At 40.2% G+C, this 15,401-nt stretch overlaps 1 protein-coding gene across 17 annotated transcripts in view; it reads left to right on the top strand.

The window, feature by feature from the left end:
• MARK3 (microtubule affinity regulating kinase 3) overlaps positions 1-14,920 on the top strand; it is a 60,978-nt gene extending 46,058 nt beyond the window's left edge. For 2 of the 17 annotated variants that reach the window (XM_064714322.1, XM_064714324.1), the window contains 5 exons: positions 3,562-3,726; positions 4,480-4,737; positions 7,025-7,051; positions 11,675-11,719; positions 13,803-14,920. In XM_064714322.1, the coding sequence (XP_064570392.1) occupies positions 3,562-3,726; positions 4,480-4,737; positions 7,025-7,051; positions 11,675-11,719; positions 13,803-14,148 (841 nt within the window). In that variant the 3' untranslated portion in view covers positions 14,149-14,920. The remainder of the gene's footprint in view (positions 1-3,561; positions 3,727-4,479; positions 4,738-7,024; positions 7,052-11,674; positions 11,720-13,802) is intronic. The other 15 variants (XM_064714329.1, XM_064714331.1, XM_064714334.1 and 12 more) reach the window with 11 other exon arrangements.
• Positions 14,921-15,401: the final 481 nt, after the last annotated feature.

Below are 15,401 nucleotides of genomic sequence, written 5' to 3'. Positions count from 1 at the left end.
TTTTTTCCTTCCTTTTGGCAGTTGATGAGGAATTGAGATGTTGACTGGAAAGCCTGTGTATTCCCTGTTTATCTAGGGATAGAGAGCATGATTTTGACCCTGTCTCTTCCTCCTAGCTCTCTGCAAATGGAAGGTGATTAAGGGAGCAGTCAGGTATAAGTGTGAAGCCTGCCAGAAGTGCAGTTGGCCAGCTGGGCCTGCAGTCACCTGTCCTGTGAAGCACAGCCCAGCTCTTCGGAGCTGTCCCTTAGTGTGCCCGTCTCAGCCCTCACTGGTTACTCCTTGTTAATGTTACCAGGTTGTTTAGGGTAAAGGTCACCATCCTTCCTCTGATTTGATGTGTTACTAGCTTTTTTCTTTCCAAACATTCTTTGAAAAAATGAATGTTTCTGTCCGTAATAGTTTTGATAATTTTTTATTACTTGATTACTTGGTTTAGTACCATTTCTGTTCATAATTAAACTAATATCTTGCTTACTGTTTCTTTATTGCATTTTTAAAAGCTACTAGATATTGCTTACTAGGAATGCTTGAGATTTAGATATTCTCTTAATTCAGGAGTAAGTTCATACTCATGAAGAACTATCTTATGAAGTAATTTTGTTTCCCCAACTTTCAGTTTCTCAGGAAACTGATGTTTTCTGATTTGTCACATATAGACCTTAAACTCAAAGTTAAGATTGAGTAGCACTTGACAACTATATTAGTTATGGTTTATATTCATAATTGGTTATCCTTGTGTAATTTACCTTTTATTGTCAATATGGTATTTAAACATCATTAGTTTTTCGATAAACTAGCCTTATTTGGGTCATTTAAAATGTCTGAGAATTTATATTTGCACAGGTAAAAAATGTCTTCATAGCTTTTATAATGCATTTTTTGATTTTACATTCATTACTTTTTATAGAGGAATAAAACCAGAGAAGGTAATGAGAATGCATTGCTAATTGTATTATAGTTGGAGACCTTTCATTGTCTGAAATGCTTCAGTACTAAACTGCATGTTCATTTTGGCACAGTTTCAGAATTACTGTGATTTGGCACAGAATTCAGAATTTACATCTGAATGTATTTTGTTGCTGTAACTGGGTGAAGCATTGACTGGTCACATAAAGTGCAGGGACCTTTAATGCAGGAAAAATCAACATGGTGATTGATGGAACTGGCTCTTCTGAATTAATCTTTAATGTTTCTGTACTCTCAGCTTGGCAGAAAGTAACTCTAGAAACCTATTCTTTTTTCTTCTGTAAAGCAAGATCTGAAGTTGAACCTGGGCTTTGTACATATCCAAGGTTTAGTTAAAAATTACTTCTATGCTTTTGAAATGTCTGTTGGTGGCACATGTTACAGGCTAGAGTAATTGCTGTAATTGGTTTATTACAGATTAGATTTTAGATTTTCCATAGCTACTCAGATACTTACTGTGACTCAGTGAAAACCTGGGAGACTTACCATAAAAGGCAAGATACACACATTTAAAATCTCTATTTTTCTGTAGAGAAAGCATTAAAATATTGCTTATTCTGCTTTTATCTTGAATTCTGAGAAGGCATTATTTCTGAAAGTATGAAACCTTTAGAGAATCACTAGTCAGTAGATCTGATGTTGGAGACAATAGTCTTGAAGACCCATGCCAGACTGGTGGAAGCAAAGAGTTCTGAGTCCCCCATCTCTCTTTAACACATTGTGTGGCTGACACAGGCGTTCTGCTGGAGACAACTCCTTTGGCTTTCCTCCAAAGCCTGAGCATTAATTAACGCACTTGGGGACTCATGAAACACTCTTCATAATGATAGGCAATTGCTTTAAATCATTTGTAACACAAATGATTTACAACAGCTTCAGATTTTTAATAAGCCTTGGCACTAATTGGTGATTGTTAGTTCACTGTTCCTGTGTTCCCAGGCTAATAATCCAAAGAAGCTGATTTCTAGCAAAGCACTAGAGGAGAAGAAAGTCCTTTATTGATACCTTTAAATGTTGCATCTTTGGAGACAGGTGACTTGGGTCTTGTGTTGTAAAACTAGAGTCTTTATCTTTTGCAGTAAATATAGAGGAAATGAGCTGGAGGAGCTTGAGAGGCTAGTGACCAATTTTGTGACTTCAGGGTATCAGTTTTGAGATGAATGTTCATTTTCTGAATATTCCTTAAAACCCTGGGGTAATGTAAATGCTGGGCCTGTATTGAAGGCTTCATTGTAAGTAGTGCTTTAGTTGTCATCCTGATGGATTCAACGTTGTTGAGATGCATGCATGACTCAGATGAAGTTTTTCATATCCTGAAAAGTTAAAAACAAACCAAAACCAAGCATGTTTTGCTCAGCATTTTAGCTAGCAGTTCAGATGTGTGAGCTGTGTGGTGCTTTGGGAGCCAAGCCTGAGAAGGGGGGAGCTGACACTTGTAGCTGCACTAGCATTCTTCTCTCCAGAGTCTGATGTACCAGAATTCAGTAACAGGACTTGAGTGTAACCTAGAAGTAACTTGGAAGTGAACATGCAGTGTCATGAAACTGTCACTGAGAATTATTGATTTCTTAACCTTGAGCAAAATTTCTGAATTATAGCTGTCTTACTTTTAAAGCAAACTTCATGTGAATGAGGTGGTGGTGTAGTCTGAAAGGCCCAAAATGCCTTGTGGCTTCTCACTTTTCTCCTATCCTTATCATTACTAGATAATGTGAAGGCTGCAAAGAGTATTTTGGCCTAAATAAATAACTAAATTTAATGTTCCTATTTGAACATACCATGCAGCTGGCAGCCTAGTGGCCATTCTGCTAAGACAGTGCTCTATACTTTCCTTCAAAGCCTGAATGGTAATTTGGAAAATTTAATGTTCATGGTGAAAGCAATACAAGATACTCTTCAACAGTCATTCTTCTTTCTTCAGGGAGCAGCAAGCATGTTCAGTGCCTGCTGCACATACAGGTTGATTATTAGCAGCCTTTCTCTTTTGGCCTCTCTGGAGTTGTTAAAGATCGTGGTATTTTTGGTTTTGATTGTACCTGTGAAGTCTCTCAGTTATCTGATATAGATTTAACAGCTTGCCCAGCTTTCGCTAATTTCTTTTAACATTCTGAAAACAAAGGATTTTGCTGTAGTAATGGAGCTATCATGAGTCCTTTGGAAAGTGCCTTTGGTGGGGGTTTTAATGCATTGTTTACTGTTAAGAGCAATACAAGTTACATCAGTGCTTTATCACAGAGCTTTGGCATAGAATTCTGAGTTACTCAGGTTTTGTACACCAAGGAGGGAATCACTGCAAACTAATGCTAATGGTAAGAGCATGGGCACTTAGAGATGTGCAGTACCATGCAAGTATGGATGCTTTTTAAGGGGATCTTTTAGAGATGTGCAGTACCATGCAAGTATGGATGCTTTTTAAGGGGAGCGCAGGGCAGTTACTGCTGTTACATAGAAGAGGAGGGCTGTTAGAGTTCGTGTTCTTTGATAAACCAGTTAATAGAAGGAAAAGTTTGCTTTTTTTTTCTATGCAGTAGTTTGTTGTTGGTCCATCATGCTCTTCTTTCTGCCTCTGCCTGAACCCAAACCCCCTCGCAGCCTGACAGAAATGTTCGCTTACGCAGCTAGCCCTGCTTCAGTTTGTACCACATCCTTCTCCAGTGTTCGGCTGCGACATCAGAAGTCGATGTCCATGTCAGCCTCTGTGCACACGAAGATGATGTTGCCTCCAATAGACAATGGCGCAGATAACTTCAGGCCTATGTAAGAACCAGAAATCGTTGTGACACTAACTTATACCCACTGCTTCTTAACTTTGTGCTGTGGAATTTTAGTCCTAGATTGTTCTAGTATATTTTGCCCACAAGATGTGTGTTTCCTCATTTTTTTAGTCTCGTTTACATTTGTCTTGTGGTGTGTCAGGCTGTCTGTGACATAATCCTGCAATAGTGAACCTTAATTTTTTCCTATTGTTAGGAGTATTGGACATTCCCTATTGTCAAAGTTTGTGGGAGACTTTAACTGTGTATCCCGAAGGACTTCGCTACTTGGAGCGGTTTGCTTGTAGAGAATTTTGTGTAGGATACTTTCAAATTAATTTTGTGTAGGATACTTTCAAATTAGCAAGACTTTCAAAGTTGTATGTACAGAACGTGGAGGGAGAGACATTAAAGTTACCTATTCTCTTTCCTGGGAGGAAACTTTACCGATCTATTCTTTTATCAATCTTCTCAGCAAAACACTGTAGGCCTGGTTTATCTGGTCTCTTCCAGGATACTCCTGTTGCACTTTTCTGCCTATGTAGGTTTCTGTTTCGGCAGCCTCTTACTCCTAACCTCTTACGAGTTTTGATTCCATACGGTGCTGTAATAACGTTGGTATTTCCAACCCGGGCCTATATCAAAGTGTGTGCTTACGCTTGACCGTAGAACGTAGCGTTTTGTGTTTCCTGCTGAGCCGCAGTGCCCGTGCGAAGGCGTTCTAGCGTTGGTTTCTTTGTTTTGTTTTCTGCCCTAGCGCTATTCCCGATCAGAGAACTCCCGTTGCTTCCACCCACAGCATTAGCAGTGCGAGCACCCCTGACCGTGTTCGTTTCCCCAGAGGGACGGCCAGCCGCAGCACGTTCCACGGGCAGCTGCGCGAGCGCCGCACCGCCACCTACAACGGCCCGCCCGCCTCGCCCAGCCTGTCCCACGAGGCCACGCCGCTCTCGCAGACCCGCGCCCGCGGCTCCACCAACCTCTTCAGCAAGCTCACTTCCAAACTGACCCGAAGGTAAGCCTCTTCAAGTGCCACTGCAGCGTGTCTTTTACCTCCTTGTTGTAGTAGGAATACTTCACTGATTAATGGCTGAAGTTCTGCAACTTAAAATGCAGTTGCTTGGGATTTTTTCATAGGTCTACTTTTCACCCATTTGTTTTTGGGTGTTGAGTCAAATGGGATTAATTGGGAAACAGTTTGGTCTGTGCTGTTTCTTCTGTGCTCTTCAGCCTCATGTCTGCAGAGATGAAACATTTCAGCTCAGTTGAAGAGCTGCTCATAGTCCCATCAGTATATGGCATAAACTAGGAGCCCAGTCTAGATATTTGATGTAGCATTAGAAGCTCAGGTTGTGTTTCCCATCAGTGTTTCCAGCATAACCTTGCTGGCAACACAGAAACAGAAGTATCACAGGTGTAAGGGTCGGGGCAGGAGACAAAAGCTTCTGTTGGCAGTAGTGCTGTCACAGGCCGTCTTAATATAAAGGCAGTATTAGTGTTTCAGTCTAGGCAGGAGTCTGGTCAAACATAAAAAAATCTATTCCTACTTTGGCCTTTAGTTCCTGTGCAGATTCTGTGTTAGGCGTGAAGATGTGGTGGTCCAGGCAAAGCCAAGTTTCAGCAGGTCTTGCTCCTGCTCTAACAATTTTATTCTAACTGAACTTCTAGTTTCAAATCCATGTATTATTTAGATTAGTTACTACAAACCCTAAAATTGATTTTTTTTTCCTTCTGTATTTAAAACCTGTCAGTTGCTACACCACATACTTCAGAACATTGATCTCCACAACTTGCATTTGCAGAATTGAGGGCCTGTTTGTCTTTGCTGTAAGATAATCATCAAGCTTTTGTACACTCCTTATCAGGTGAAGTTTTTTGGACAAGATCATTCTGATCTTGGACTGCTAGCTTTTGTTTTAAGCTTATACCACGTCAGCAGCAAGCCATTTCCTTCCTGTCTGCATTATGGCTATGGATGCCTCCCTCTCAGTATCACCTTTGCAGTCTCCCATTCCTACAAAATAATGCTAAGCCACACTCCAGTTTTTCACAAATAGCTGATTTCAGTTTAGAGTGTGAATTTCTTTAAAAATGTAGAAGTTGCTTCTTTGCAAAGCAAGAACATGAGAGTCTAGCCTTTGATAAATGTTTTAATTTGCTCAGTTCTCTGCCAGGTAACACTTCTCTGGGAAAAACTGTGCTGTAGGAAATTTGGTTTGGGTTTTTCCCCTTCTTTTTATGTTGAGAGAGAGAGAAGTTTAATTTGAATATTTTTTAAGTGTTAAGCCATCTGCTTTATGTCAAGTGAAGTCTTAATCAGCCACATCCTTTTGGCAGGTCTTTCTTTCTGTACTTCTGTTTGTAATATCCTTACTTAATTTTCCATTTGACGTTCCAAATGTGGACGCTCAGACTGTGAACATGCAAACTTTTCACTCAGTTGTTTAGGCAGCATTCAAACTTCTATCATTACCTCAGAGTTTCAACTTTTGCAGTGCAGTGTGGTTTTCTTGAAGAAGTCTTTCCCCACGACTTTTGACAGTAGTTTAAATTCCATCTGGACTTGATTAAATAACATGCAGTTGTAACACAATAGCACAGTTACAGATGATTAGTTTGCTCTTGGAGGATCTCTTGCAGCTGGGGCTCTGTTATATTCAGTGCTGTACAAACTACTGAGGAGATGGATAGTGCCACTGAAGGACATGGTTATGCTTCTTCCTGTTAAATTGATTGTTTTTAAACCTTATTACTCATTAATTTATTGTAGCATTCTCTATGGGGAATCAGAATTCTTTTGGTTATGAACTACTTATGTTCTGATGTAGGCAATTGTTACAGCTGCTGCCACTAAAATAGCTAAATATTTAAGGCAGATTTTAGCACAACATGGCTGACCTAATGTTGTGAAGAAAGGAAACAACCTAACTCTGAAGATACTCAAGATAGAATTATGGTAGTGTTACTGATTTTTGCTTTCCATGATAAATATATGAAGGAAATCCAAACATATTTTTACCTGACCTTGCAGATTTTGAGCTCTAAACTGTTTGACACCAGTACGTATTTTAATTCATAATAAATACTGGTTACATATTTCCCAGAAAAAACTGAAAGTAACAGTGCCAGGAGTTTGACTCTTCAGCCCCTAAATCATCTGCCTAATCTGAGAATGTATTGAAGTGTAATTTAATTGTGCATTTAAAATGAGATATTTTTGCATGTTTCGCTTTAAATGCCTTTTTCAATTTATTTTGTACAAATTTTTTTGTTAATTATTATTTTGGCTTAATTTCTTTTAGAAACATGTCATTCAGGTTTATCAAAAGGTAGGATTTATTTATATTTAAAAAAAAGTGGCTCCTGCAATTAACAAAAGATTTGGCTTTTCTAGCCTTGGTTTTCTGAAAACTAAACTTCCTGCTGAGAACTAAATACTTTCTTTCTTCAGAGGAAAGCATAGAATAAATCCATTAACTCATGATGATACCTAAGAATCTGTGGCACCATCTGTGTTGTATAACAAGATGCTAAGCATGCCTTGTGAATTCTTCTTTCTTTGATAGAGTTGGTAGTGCCAAAGTAATTCTGTTCTCTGTACTAATACACTTAGCATGCTTATGTTTGAAGAATGAGGTGTTTGATAACAATGATGAAAGTATAAACAAAACATAAGGTTACAAGCAAATAAAGGTAAGTGTTGTTAAATTTATGCTATCTCTTTGTTTTATGATATTGAAGAGAGAAAAAAAGGTTTGAAGCGTTGCCTGCAGCTGAGCACAGCTGTGAGATGAAGTTTTGTGTGGAAGATTGAATGAAGATTCAATAGCTGTATATTTGTTTTAAAATGGGGTGCATTTGTTGGAGTGAGTTGCAGCTGAAGTGCAAATAGAGGTCTTCAGTTCTAAACAAAAAGTACAACATTTATGCAAATTTATCAACAAAAGGGAAAAGCTCAGAAGTCTGATTCACATTTCAAGCCAAAGGAATGAATTTAGTTTTGCAATTTGGGAATGAATCAAGCTGCTATATTTCTCATTAATCCATTATGATTCATGAAAATTGCTTATACAATTTTGATGTGCAGGTCAATTTTCTGGTAGAGTTTTGTAATAGCCTGTTTAGTTGTACAACATCTTGAAACTTCTTAAAGAGTGGTACTTCCAGTTTCCTGCTACTGATCAAAACCAGGGAGATGGGGCCAAAACCATCTGTTTTAACCTTCAGAATACAAGGCTCTGCTTGTGACTGTAATTTGGAGTTAGACCATTTCAATGAAATGCTTAGATTAGGGAGTCCTGACATATGTAAATTGCTGCCTGAATGTGGATTTATTATGTACAGTGCAAGGCTGAAAGTACCCTACCTGATGAACTGAGTAAATCCCATGCCATGGTGATGATAACCAGTGCTCTTCCAAACATGTCCATGTTTGGAACTGGTGTTGCTTGGCTTGGCTGGCATTGTCACAGCTGACTTGAGAAAAGGAAAGAAACCATGCAACTCAGCCTAGAGCTGGAACTGAGCAGGGACAGTGGCTTTAACCCAGTGTGCATCATCAGCTGTGGGCTGCAGCCCACTTCTACAACAAAGCACTTTAATCTGTGCAACCCTCCACAGCTGGGTGCATCTACATTTTTTCTGAAGAAAGATGGGAAATGCTAATATAGGTACAGTTTTAAGCTAGAAGGTTGTTGTAAATTTGAGAGTTCAGGTAATTTTTAGGTAATTTTTAAAAAATTACCTTTGACCTGAGGCCAGGAGTCTTAGACCATGTTGGAAATGTCTACTACAGCTTCCATGAATGTGTCTTTTTGAATAAGAATTTTTTAAATCTAACGCAACCTTCAGAGGAGCAATGTGCTTTTTAAATTCTGTTTTAAGAATATGTCCCTCCATTCCTGATCTGTATGTAGGTACAAAACCTGAAAGTGCTGGGGCTTTTGGCAGTTTCTCCTGGCTATACTTGCTGTGAATCCTACCTGAGCTCACTGTCTTTGTGGTTCTGAAAGAACTACAGTAACCTAGTAGCATGTATACGTAGTGCCACAACATCAGTGCTAGGGAGCTGAATGAAAGTTGATGATCAGTCACTCCTTGTTAAACTGCTGAGTTTCAATATTGTGCTCAGTACACAGAGGTATCAAATATATATATATGTGTGAGGATATATATATATATATCTATCTTGTACTATGCACTGTCTTTGCCAATCTGCATATTGTGGAAGTCTTAACTTTTTTTTTTTCTCTGACAGCAAAAATGACTCAATGTTCTGGATTTTATTGCAGCATCATTTCTCTGTTTCCATAAATTGATCTTATTTTATCATCTTGCACTTTTTGTTGATTTTCAGTATTTTTTAGACAGTTTTCTTTGTGTTTACTTGGATATTTAAAACAGCATACAAAGATGTAAAGAACAGGAAACACAGCATAATCTGGGACAGATGTGTGGAAACAATCAGATTTGTGAAAGCCCTTCATAAACAATAAGGTAGATAATGTGTAAGCATGGCATGACAAATGAGAACAGAACTTGTCTATGTATTTGTTCCATTCTCAAGACCAAGAAGCATCTTGGTCCATAAAATCAGTTTATGTAAAACACGAGCAAAAGCAGAAAAATTAGAGCATAAACTAGCACAGAAGTGAAGATGTATTGGCAATTGAGGAGGCCTCAGGGCTGCCTCTGGCTCACAGAGCCCAAGCAGAGCAATCCTGGCAGTACAGGCAGTGCCTGTTCCCAGAGCAGAGGGCTGCACCATAACCATGTCTGCCATGAAGGAAGGAGCACCTTGAGACACTGGCACAGCTCTCCTAAGCTGGCCATGATGGCTCACACTTGAGGTTTTGTGTCACTTCATGCAGCTCCTCCTGCTCAATGAATGGAACATTGATGCATGGAAAAACTGAGCAAAGTGAGGGTTTTCTGAGAGGCTTCCATGAGAATGTTTATTATTTCAAAGTGGCAGGTATGTTCTAAATAATGACCTTTCTTAGATTTAGAGTACTGTGGTTTACAAACTGAACACTTTGGCTTAATTTCAAGCTGAAAAGTGTGTGAGAGCATCACTAGGGATTTTTCCTTACAGACTTTTCTGGACAGATTCCAGCAACAGTAAGGCTGTTCATTGTTGGGGAAACTGGTTGTGCTCCCATTTTCTTCAACCTTTGGCAAGCTTCAAAACAAAACATCAAAAACCCAACAAAAATCTGTAAATGTTTGCAGCTCTTAAAGCTGCCATCTTCCACTTCCTAGGAACACAGAAGGATCTCTGAAGTTTAAGTACTCTTAATATTTCAGTTGAGGAGTGTTTTCTAACTTTTTCGTTGCTTTGCCCAGTAAAATAATCATCTGAAAAGGGAGGATCTGTTCAGTTGGTCCATGTGGTGGTTCCTATCTACCCCTTTTTTGGTCCTGTAGAGCTCTCATAGGGATGACTTCATGCTTTTGGTATATACAGGCATGAAAAATCTTTTTCCACCTTCTCTTATATCCACCATAGATTAGCAGCATGAGATCTCATGAAAATAAATTCAATAACTGCTCACTTTGCTCTGGGACTTCCAATTGTCTTCTTTTCATTTTTTCTGTATCTTTTTTGCTGACAGCTGTGCATTTGCCAGTGGCATTGTCCCTGTTGTACCACGAGCACTGTGGTACCTCAGAGAGCAGGGTCCTGCTCAGATGCTGCCATGACCAGCAGCTCTCAGCTGAGCAGTTTTGCACCCTGTTGAGTGCAGTTGCTTTGCAGTAGCCCCAGAGTTGAATTTGGGCTGGTTCTGTGCAGCCAGTGCTGCCACCCTGCCCCTCACAATGCCAGCACAGCTCCTGGTCTCCTGTGACCACGGACTGCCAGAGTCACCTTGCAAGGCTGAGCCCTCAGCAGAACTCTCAAAAGGAAGGAAAGGAGGAAATCACGCCTTGTAACACCCCACACACCCTGATATAAATATCTCTGCATCAGAAATCAGGTTACTGTCTTACATTGCTGTCCCTAGACACCTGCCACCCAAACTGCAGTGTTTGTGGTACTTGGGGAAGCCATGCACTGCCTTGGTCTGGATAAAAGCAGTGTACAGGAGCATCCCCCTGAGCAGAGTTAATGCTGATGTGTAAACCATCCTCCTTCAACAATGGGAAGGTAGAGAAAGATCATTTCCCCTTAATTCTTCTTGTCCCTGGGCTTTCAATAGATGGTAGTGACCAGCAATGTAGCCTTAAGCACTGCAAGAAGACAGAAAGCTTAAGCTTGTTCTTGGGTGGGGAAGATGCAGCAGTGTGGAATTACTGGGATGGAGTTACCACAGCTTGAGAAATCCTGGATTTTGGATTTTTTAACAGAACTCTTAAAGTTCTGTTAAAATGTATATGCATCTTCTTTTGCATTAAGGTATTTTGGTATTGTTTGAACATGCAGATCTGATGAACATGCAAATACACAAGGTGATCAGACTTGCCTGTAAATAGTTATGGGGATTTTTTTAAATATATACTTTATTCCAGATAAAACTTCTAAATAACATTAGCCTGAAAATATTTGGGAGTTATTTCTCTTTTAGGAGGTACTTAGTAAATAATACAGTCACTTCAATATGCTCTGTAACTTTACTTTCACATTTTCTGCTTTTAGAACTTCAGATTTATTCCATGAGTTCTACAGATTTAATATATAAACATATACTGTTAAAATACTGATAAAATTAGTTATGGTCAGTTTAAAAACTTAAAAAATGGAAGTTTATAGACTTCCATTTGATTTGACAATATGTTACTTTCTGTGTTTGTCCTGACCTACCAAGTTCTTTACATCTTTGTTGTTTTGCATTTTAACACACCTTTGGTATGATTGCAGTATCTTTTAGCAACTACTCAGATATTATATATTGTAGTGTAAGATTTGTCTTCTCTTTCCCACTTCCTTTTGCTTCTGCATTCTTTTCATTGAGGCTCCCGACTGAATATGAGAGGAACGGGAGATTTGAGGGCTCAAGGTGAGGGTAAAATTTTTGTTTAAAACGTTGCTTAGGTGAGTTTGAACCTTTCTTCCCTTGATTATGTGGCATAGTGGCTTCAGGCAGCAGCTTTTTTTTTTCATGTAAGTCATTGGAACTAAACAAAGAAGCATTTCTGTCTGCAAAACAGCTATTAAAGCACTGACTGACTTGGTTCTAAACTTCCATCTTTCCTGTTGCCTTTTTCCTTGTGTGGTTTTTCTTTTTTTTTTTTTTGCATTTTAGTCATTGTAATTTGCTGTTGTCGTGTAGATGTGTAGATGAGTGGTCTCTAGTGAGGCTGCAAATGTGTGGAATAACCACTGAAAGGTGATAAGATATTTCTCATCTCCAAAATCACAGGTAGTTAAATATTTTTCATGTTATACTCTTCTTGCAAAATCAGCATATCAAAAAAATATTAGAAATTATCAAACTGCTGGGTTTGCTGACTGTTTTCAAGTGGAAAAAGCTTCCAAAAATAAAATGAGTATTGAATAAAAATTGGGGTTTTCCCTGGCCCTTTACAGCCCTATTAAATTAAAACCTTAAATCAAAATACTGTTTAATTTGTGTGATGAATTTTGTAACATCTGGCAAATCACATTGCGTAGTCTTATGATTCTCACAGTCACAAGAAATCTTTTAATAGAAGAATTATGAAATAGGTTATATTTGAGAAATATATTTATTTAGTTGTGGCCTTGCTATCACTTTTTATTTAACTTTTTCATAACTGCCTGCTTAATGGTAGTAGAAATAAAATGTGGTGTAACCATTGCCATCTATTTCAAAGAGCAGCTTGGCTTAATATGGAGGCTCAACATGAGACCTAAACTGCATGGTTGGGGCCAGTCAGGTTAGCTAATAGTTAAGTGTGACAGTCAATATATTTAATTAAATTTAAAGAGGTGACTGGCAGTGTACAAATATTCATAAAACAAATCTGTATTTTGTCCCTGGGGGTCCAAATGTAGTTCCTTATTCTTTAGCTGCATGACTACTGATTTTAATTTAGGTAGAAGAGTGATGGCAAACTAGAAATTTCTGGAACATTTCTTTCCTTTGTCCTGTTTAACTTCACTTACCCATACCAAAAGAAAAAAAAAAAAGTTGCAGATTTGGGAACACACCCTAGATATTTTGTGCTTCATCTCTTAAAAGTGTGACAATAATGGTACCCTCTCACCATCTTTACAAACTGTGTTGAAGAGGTGTCTAATAGTGACTTCCAGCTCTCTCTATGCACATCCCCATCAGAGGCACTTAACTGCAGACTTGTAGCTGCAGAGGATTTCATCACTTTAGCTCAGTGGTTGGTATTTAATGAATTACTGACCGGCTCAGGAGGAGGCATCTCCTCTCTGGGCAGCCCCCAGGGTGTGTCCCCAGGGATCATCTCAAACACAGCCCAGCAGGATGGCCAGAGTGGAACTGAGGCAGCCCAGTTCTGGGGCTCAGGGTGACCCTGGGCAGCAGGCGGGTGACCCTGGTCCTGCTGTCCTTCCTCCTGCTTGCATTCAGCTGCTGTGGGCTCCAGGGGCCCTCCCAGGGCTCTGTCTCCTGGCTGCTGCCCAGGAGGAGGTGCAGAGGAACACCAGCACCTTTGTGCATGGGCTCACCCCATTCTGTGCAAGTGGGCACCTCCCAGGGCCCGGGCTGAGCACATCCTGCCACAGGGAGCTGTTATTTCAATGTTCCAGAAACTTCTAGCATGGAGCTGGTGTTTCAGCTGCCCACGTGGCTCGGGAGTAGAGTTTTGAGCAGAACCTGCCTTAAAATCGAGTTGTAGGTGCTGCATGTAGTTCTGCCTCCAGAAGGTCATTGCCCCCGTGCTCCTGAATCCAGTGAGTGCCAGTTGTGTCCCAGTGAGTGCCAGTTGTGTCCCAGTGAGTGCCATTCCTTCGTTCCAGCCCCAGCAGCTACAGCTTTCCCTGTGTGTGTGTACAGCAGCCGGGGGAACTGGGCCTGGCCACAGCCAGAGCCTCCAGTGCTGCTCTGGTGTGGGTTGAGTGCTGGCTTCACTGAGGTGGCCCTGGGGAGGGTGGCTGGCCCTGCTCACTCGGGAATTCCTGTCTTTCAGCCGCAATGTAGCCGTGGATCAGAAGGACGAGAACAAGGAAGCCAAGCCTCGGTCGCTGCGTTTTACCTGGAGCATGAAAACCACCAGCTCCATGGATCCCAATGACATGATGAGGGAAATCCGGAAGGTCCTGGATGCCAATAATTGTGACTATGAACAAAGAGAGCGTTTCTTGCTTTTCTGTGTCCATGGAGATGGGCACGCAGAAAACCTCGTCCAGTGGGAGATGGAGGTGTGTAAACTGCCAAGACTGTCCCTGAACGGAGTTCGCTTTAAGCGGATATCGGGAACATCCATAGCTTTCAAAAACATTGCTTCCAAAATTGCCAATGAGTTAAAGCTGTAACAAGAAAAACATAGTTAAGTTGTAAATTAGTTAGCAATTTAAAGTGTTTTTGAGAATTCCGATGGAAATGTATAGAATAACATTTAGGCAATAACTTCTGCATCCTTCTGAATAGTGATATTAAAAAAAAAGCTGCTGAGCTGGGAGGGAGAGTTGGACTTTTTTATAAGTGCACTACAGCATTAAAGTTGCCTACTATGTAAAATATTACCCCTTCTGCTTTATTTCCATTGCTCCTAAGTCTTTGACAACAAATTGAAACACAGAATATATTCATTTAAATATGCCTCCTGTTTGTGTGGATGTGTGAATGTACAGTATGTGTGTATAATATATAAAGTATTATATGTAAACGATTCATTTACGACATCGAGCTGTACCAGTACCTCTTTTTGGGCTAATTTTGGTGCTAAAAATTGAAATGGCCAAGGAGGAAACACTTGAGTTAATATTTAAAATGACTGAAGCATTAACCAGTAAACGCAGGTTTACAGTTCACTGCTGTGTTAAGAAAAAAGTGTGTGAAGGGTTTGGATTTATGGTTGTGAACATTATTAGTCCTGTTTTCTAAGTAGATCTCATGAGATGATTAAAAATTCACTTCTACTGAGTAAGTCTTGCATTATATTTTGCCCACCTATTTATTATTTAAGTCTGAATCAAATTTTAATAATGTAGTTAATTTGTGCATTAATATTTGGGTAAACGCTTCCATTCTTCTGCTTCTGCTAAACTACTAAAACTGTATCTTTGTCCTTTTGGCTTACGAGTATTGATTGCAGCTACCAACGTTTCTCTGTTGTTCCTCTAGGGAATGAGGCAGTGTAAAAGGAGGTGCTAATTGCTGAGTAGTGGTTTTCTTTCAGAGCGAATTTGCCACGTTAGACTAGGTCAGATACAAAGCACAAAGGGACTCCCAAACCATGGCCATGCTCTGCCAGCTCCGAGGCCTTGCTGCACATGGGGCAGTGCTGTCCCTCGCCTTCCAGGCACCCTCAGCATTGAAACCCAACAGTGGCAATCACATTGGCTCCTGATCTGCTCTGTCCAAATTCCAGCTTGCCGAACCACAGCCATAGGAGGAGCAGTGGAAGCTTTTCCTTGCAGCTCTCCCAGCGTGCTGCCCTTGGCTGGGGCTGTGCTGCTGTGGATGGCTCTGTGCCAGCGTGTGTGTCCCCATGGTGCCAAGGGAGTCCCCTGTCCCTGTCCCCGTGCAGTGTGGCACCTGCCCCGATGAACTCTGATGGCCTGCT

This window comes from Zonotrichia leucophrys, chromosome 5 (assembly GCF_028769735.1).
Source record: "Zonotrichia leucophrys gambelii isolate GWCS_2022_RI chromosome 5, RI_Zleu_2.0, whole genome shotgun sequence".
In the NCBI taxonomy this organism is placed as follows: domain Eukaryota; kingdom Metazoa; phylum Chordata; class Aves; order Passeriformes; family Passerellidae; genus Zonotrichia; species Zonotrichia leucophrys.
This window is presented reverse-complemented; position numbering and strand designations above follow the sequence as displayed.